At 57.9% G+C, this 5993-nt stretch overlaps 1 protein-coding gene across 1 annotated transcript in view; it reads left to right on the top strand.

Annotated features, from left to right (window-relative positions):
* Window positions 1–3467: 3467 nt before the first annotated feature.
* ZNF316 (zinc finger protein 316) overlaps window positions 3468–5993 on the top strand; it is a gene marked incomplete at its 3' end in the record, with an annotated part of 11938 nt that continues 9412 nt past the window's right edge. Inside the window, exons 1-4 of the mRNA XM_021718889.1 lie at window positions 3468–3569; window positions 4333–4420; window positions 4660–4763; window positions 5568–5694. Of these exons, the coding sequence (XP_021574564.1) occupies window positions 5661–5694 (34 nt within the window). The remainder of the gene's footprint in view (window positions 3570–4332; window positions 4421–4659; window positions 4764–5567; window positions 5695–5993) is intronic.

Genomic DNA, 5993 nt, shown 5'->3' with positions numbered 1-5993 from the left:
GTTGGGGCGCGCTCTGACCCCCGTGGCCCGGCCCGGCAGCAGGCGGAGGGGCGGGCCGCGGAGGACACGCGCGACACCTCGGGACCTGCCCGTCGCCGCCTGCTCGGCCGCAGGGGCGGGGGCTGGGCCGCACCTCCCGCGTGACACACCCATCCTGGAGGGGCTGTCACCGCCCGGGCCTCTGCAGGAGGTGGAGGCCCGATGAGCCCTCTGGGAGGGGGGAGGCCGCCTGGTCTGCCGCCCCCACGAGCCTGCCTTGTGACCTTGGGGGGCCTTGCCTGAGCCTTCCCTCACCTGCAGAGCAAGTCCCGGCGGGCTGCTGTGCTGCCTTCTGCTGCCGGCAGGTGGGTGGGGACACCCATCCGCGGGTCGGATGGTGTCTGGGCTGCTCCATGTGGCAGCAGAGGTAGGAAAGGGGCCGGCCTTTGGTCCAGGACCCTATAGGCGAGGGGATAGGGAGGTATAGGTACCAGGAAGATGAGGCCCCGAGCTTTGGCTGTATGGGGTGGCCTTGGCGCTTGGTTTGGGTCAACAAGTGTGGGCAGGTCTGGGGAGCTGGCTGGGGTGGTGAGGGGGCTGCTCTTGGGGTCGGGTGGCCCCTATGGGTTTAGTTGTCCCAGGAACACAACAAAGGGAGTAGGAGAGCTGAAATCTGTGGACAGACAGTGAGGATGGTGGTGGGCAGGGAAGGAAATCTTCCTGGAGTATGAAGACCCAGAGGGCCTTGAGGGCAGTGCGGCTACCCAAAGGGAAAGAAGGGGACTAGATATATCACCCACACATATGCTTCTGCTCTCCTAGGTGAATTTCCGTGGATTTGAGATGTATGTGGAGTTTCTAGCAGTTTTCAACCGTTGCCACTTCTTTCTGTCCTCTGTCCCTCCCTTTTCTTGGAAGTTCTGAATGTCTGCGGCGCTGTATCCTAGGGTGTAGACCCCATGGAACAAGGGTCTGAGATGACACAGGGATTTGCGTTGCTGAGCCTGCTTACCTGACCCCTGTGGCTTCTGACCTGGAATCAGATGTCAAAGGAGAAGTGAGCAAAGTGAGTTTCCAGTGGACTAGGCTGGAAAGAGAAGGGAGAATGTGTGGGTCTGGGGGAGGCAGAAAACTCAGACCCCGAGTTGCAGGAATATAAACTCTGAGCTGCCCGCTGAGGTCCATTTTTCAATGTGTTCTGTTCCAGATCTTGGGTTGGGGCACATGAGGTGTTTGGCTATGCTCGGCCCCAGGCCTGTCTGCCGGGAGACTGCTGACCTCTGCAGGGGTGGTCCTCTCCCTTCTCTGGTCATCAGTGAGGTGACTTCTTGGGAGAGCGGACTTTACCCAGGGTCTTCTTTGGAGCCAGAGACTCTGCTGTTGCTGGGGGTTCCAGTTCAAAGGACCCCCCAGCAGTGGCCAGCCTGTTCTGGAATGTGATAGTGGGGCCAAAACACTGAGTTTTTAAAATCTCACGTTCATTGTATTGAAAAGACTTTAGGGTCATTTTAAAAATAAGTATTTGATGCATATTTGAGTGCCTGGCATAGAGGGATTCAGAGATGAGCAGAGGGAGTTCCTGCCATCCTGGAGTTGACTACTCGGGGAGAGAGACGACAAGACAGCTCTGCAAGTATATAAAAGATGTGGTGGGTGCTGTAAGGAAAGACTACAGGGAGCCATGTGTGATGACAGGGGCCCAGGAGTGCCGCTTCTGGATCGCTGGAGACAGGGAAGAGAGTTCTAGGGAAGGGGAGTGGCACACGCAAAGGTCACTTCAGTCTAAAGCCACGAAACTTTCCTTTCTCGTTGGGCCCTCACGTATGGTGGTGTGGCCATGGGAGTCTGAAGTTGCTACTCCGGGTGGTGGCCCAGCAGGAGGTGGCTCAGCTGGGCTTGGCATGACAGCTGATCTCAGCCTGAACCTGCAGCCCGAGGCCTGAGTGAGAAAAGCCCTCCCCTCGGGCTCAGGTGGGTGGCAGTTGGGAAACTGCTGCTGAGTGTTCCCAGTGCCCCGAGTGCCAGGCCACACGTTTGGAGGTGGCTAGGGTAACACGTGGAACGCTTGTTTCTATGCTTCGGGTATCTTCACACACTCAGAGCTATGGTGGACTTCTGGGATAGCTGGGGGCCGGGGTGGCCCTCCTGGGCATAGTTCTGTGACCTGAGTCAGTGATTCTGAAACTAGAATGGGGTCTGGAGCCAGTGAGGGGGTGAGTGTGATGGTCGGAACAAAGGTCACTTCTGGCCCAGCCCTGGGCTTGGGTGGGCCTGCATGAGTGCCTGGAGTATCCAGGCTACTAAAGTGTGGATTTTGAAGCAACAGCTCAAGGCAGTTCAGAAAATGAGTATTTGCTGCCTTATTAACAGAAATGTGTTGGGTTATGGAGGGAGAGCTCATCACAGAGCAGATTTTTTTTTTGAGTCGGAGTCTCACTGTCACCCAGGCTGGAGTGCAGTGGCACACTCATGGCCAATGCAGCCTCGACCCACTGGGCTCAGGCGATCCTTCTGCCTCAGCCTTCCAAGTAGCTGGAACTACAGGCATGTGCTACCACACCTGGCTAATTTTTGATTTATTGTAGAGATGGGGTCTCATCAAGTTGCCTGGGCTGGTCTCGAACCCGCAGGCTCAGGCAATCTGCTTGCCTCGGCCTCCCAAAGTGCTAGGATTACAGGCTGAGCCACCGAGCCCGGCCACAGAGCAGCTTTCTTATATGTCCTTAAGAACATAGGGCCCAGTGGTCTGAATTGTTCCATGAAGGCACCCAGTCTTGTTCCAGGTGTTCTGTGGTGGGTGCTGTCCACTGGTGGAGCTGAGTTAGCTGGGGTGGGCCCAGTGGCTCTGTGGTCATGTGGCCTGACATTCCAGAACCCTCCTGGGGTTCATGCCTTCACCTCCAGGATTCTGGGATGGGCTTGGCTTGCTTTGCAAATGGCCCCGCTGAGGTCAGAGATGCGGTAGCGTGGGTGCTGGGTGATGAGCCCCGTCTCAGGTTTATACCCAGAAAGGAGCCACAGAACTGACTCATCAAAACTGTGAGTGGCTTGCCCTTGCGACACCACAGGGGCTGGCGAAGGACATGCAACTGAGAGGGACAAGTGCCCCAGGGGCTCTGGCCTCCCAGCCGGCTTGTGTCTGTGGCCCTGGGCTCTGGAGCATGTGACCTTGTGGCTGCATCTCCCCTGAGGCCCTGGGCTGAGCTGTCAGTGATGTGAGTGGGAGAGTAGGACTTTGTCGCCTCTGGGGCTTTGACAATTCAGTCCTTAGGAGCCTCTGATCCCCCGGCTTGAAGAAATGTCACAGAGCCCAGCATTGAACCAGCTCTCCATGATGCACTGTGCTCTTTCCAAATGTCTGGGACAACGAGGGGCACCGGCAGATGAGAGGTGATGCCTGCTCACAGCCTCTGCTCTTCCATCCTGCAGGAAGGAACCTGACCTGCTGGCTTCTCTCACCTGTCCCTCCTCTCTGCCCTGTGGTGCTTTGCAAGTGTCCGCAGCTTGTCCATGCTCAGACCTCTCCCCTTCCTGCTGGCCTGGTTCATGTGTGCTGAGGACCAGGTAAGCGTCTTTGCTCTGCGTATCAGGTGTGCTGTTCTTCTGGCTGCGCTCACACCTTTCCGCTAACCATGGCCACTTTGGGCTGGGTTGCCTGGATTCAATGCTTCCCGTGATCTTTGGGGATAAAGACTCTGGGATAAATGCTTGCTCTACTCCAAGAAAGAGCAGCTGCTCATACCAGGCATGTAGTTGCTGGTAAGAAAGAGCTGAGACCTACGTGCCAGGGTCTCATGGGGAAGAGCTCTCTGGGCAGTCCTTTCGGGAACAGAATGTCTTGCTGTGCAGTGTAAGTTCGTGGAAAGAGCTGGATCCTCACTCATCTATGTTGCCTTCAACTACATAATGGGGTGGTGGTCAATCCTGTCCCCTAGAACTGGCAGGAGGCCTTATGAAAGGACCCTGCAGTGTTCTGTGAGCATCACCTGTGGCCATCTGTGTTTCAGGCTGAACGGAGGCTCGCTCCCAGGGAAGATGGCAGCGCTTCACACGACCCCAGACTCCCCAGCTGCCCAGCTGGAGAGGGGAGAGGACGCGTCAGAATGTGGTCCTGACCAGGAGGAGGAGGAGGAGGAAGACAAGGGAGAAGAGGAAGAGGAGATAGTGGTGGAAGAAGAGGAGGACGTGGTGGAGGTGGTGGATGAGGCGCAGGTGGAGGAGGTGGCGGAGGTGGAGGTGGCGGCAGACGTGGAGGTGGAGGCGGAACTGGAGGTGGAGACAGAACTGGAGGTGGAGGCAGACGTGGAGGTGGAGGCGGAACTGGAGGAAGAAGACGACGACGACGTGGAGGAGGTGCTGGCGGAGGAGCCAAGTCTGGTGCTGGAGGCCCAGAAGCGACTTGGTGATGGTGATGCCCAGTCGCCAGTTCTTCAGGAGAAGGGTAAGAACAAGGAGCCAACCCCTGGGGGAGGAGGTGGAGAGGGCTTGGGCGGGCCAGGTTAGGGACTTGGCCAAGCCGGGGAGAGCTCTTGGGCTGATAGGCTGGAGCTGGAGCGGAGGGCCGGGTTTTGAAATGCGGCATACTGAGGCTGCTATCCCTTTGCTGGCTGGGCACGAGGCGGCTGGGTGGCCCAGCCGGGTGGTGGGGACAGCTGGCCCCAAAGAGGTCTTTCCCTGCAGCTCTGCAGGCCTCCTGGGTTCCAGCCACTCCTAGGGATGAGGACCTGGAGGAGGAGGAAGAGGAGGAGGAGGATGAGGATGATTTCCTGGCAGCTGGGTCTCAGGTGAGGTGCCCTCTTAGTTTGGAGCTCAGGTAACCCAGGCAGGTTTTCCCCAGGGGCCTCGGCACCTGCTGTCTGGAGACTGCTGTTGGCAGTAGCCGTGGCACCAGGATCCTCAGGCTGGGCTCAGGCTCTGAGCGGGGCAGGGCTGCAGGGAGTGACTGGGCATCCACATCCATGTCCAGAGGATGTGGTTCTGCTTTCCTGGGGCCTGGCTCTTCCTAGGCCATTGGATTGTCCTGATTGTTTTGGCCGCCACCCACTCAACTGCACTATGCAGTTTCTTCAGAGGCCTGGCTCTCCTCCAAGGCTGGGCTGCTCCCTCACCTGGAATGCCTGTCACCTGCATGGGGTCTAGTTTCCTGCTGTCTGGCCAGATTGGGCCCCAGTGTCCACACTCAGTTTAGATGGTGCTACTCAGCCATCCAGAGTGGGCCCTCTGCTGCTGATGTGACCCCAGCACTGGCTTGAACCAAATGGCATGCGGTAGAAGGGGCTGGGGGGCTGGGCTTCTTGTCTTCTCACCTCGATGTGAGTCCTGGTTCTGCCCTGTTCCAGTGGGTCATTAATGCTCTTTGAGCCTGAGTCCCTAATCTCTGGCTGGGATTGGGGTCCCTGCCTCCCGGGGCTGCTGTGAGGTCTGAAAGCCTTCAGTGGCATCTGGGCATCTGTGTCCCCCTGATACTCCCATTGCAGGGCCTCAGAACATTCTTACTGCCTGCATCTCCCGTGGCTCTCTTTGTGGAGGGCTGCCTCAGCCTTTCAGCTGGGGCAGCTGAGGGCAGTGTTTGGGGCTCTGTTTTTCAGGGACTGGTCACCTTTGAAGATGTAGCTGTGTACTTCTCCCTGGAGGAGTGGGAAAGACTGGACGCAGACCAGCGGGGCCTCTACCAGGAAGTCATGCAGGAGAACTATGGCATTCTGGTGTCTTTGGGTAAGGAAGGGACCTTTTGTCTCCAAGAGGCAGCCTGGTGTGATGACTGCAGGGGCTTAGCTGTCTGAGAGGGGGTCTTCTCAAATCCTAGGGTCTTGGTAAAGGTGGATGCTGGGGACAACTCACCTCACAGGGAAGCCCTAGGATCCCTTGGCTTCTAGGTGGGATGGGGGATGGCCTGGGACTCCATCGTGTCCAGCAATGCCCTGAGCCAGGTGGACATGTCTGTGGAGCTGCCATTCCAGCTCTGGTCTCTGTGCCGCAGGCCCCTGCAGCCTGGAGGGCTTAGGAGGCGGGCG

This window comes from Carlito syrichta, unplaced genomic scaffold (genome assembly GCF_000164805.1).
Source record: "Carlito syrichta isolate Samal-C Ts95f unplaced genomic scaffold, Tarsius_syrichta-2.0.1 Scaffold113490, whole genome shotgun sequence".
NCBI lineage: Eukaryota > Metazoa > Chordata > Mammalia > Primates > Tarsiidae > Carlito > Carlito syrichta.
The sequence above is the reverse complement of the archived record's forward strand: the minus strand, read 5'-3'. Positions and strand labels throughout refer to the sequence as shown.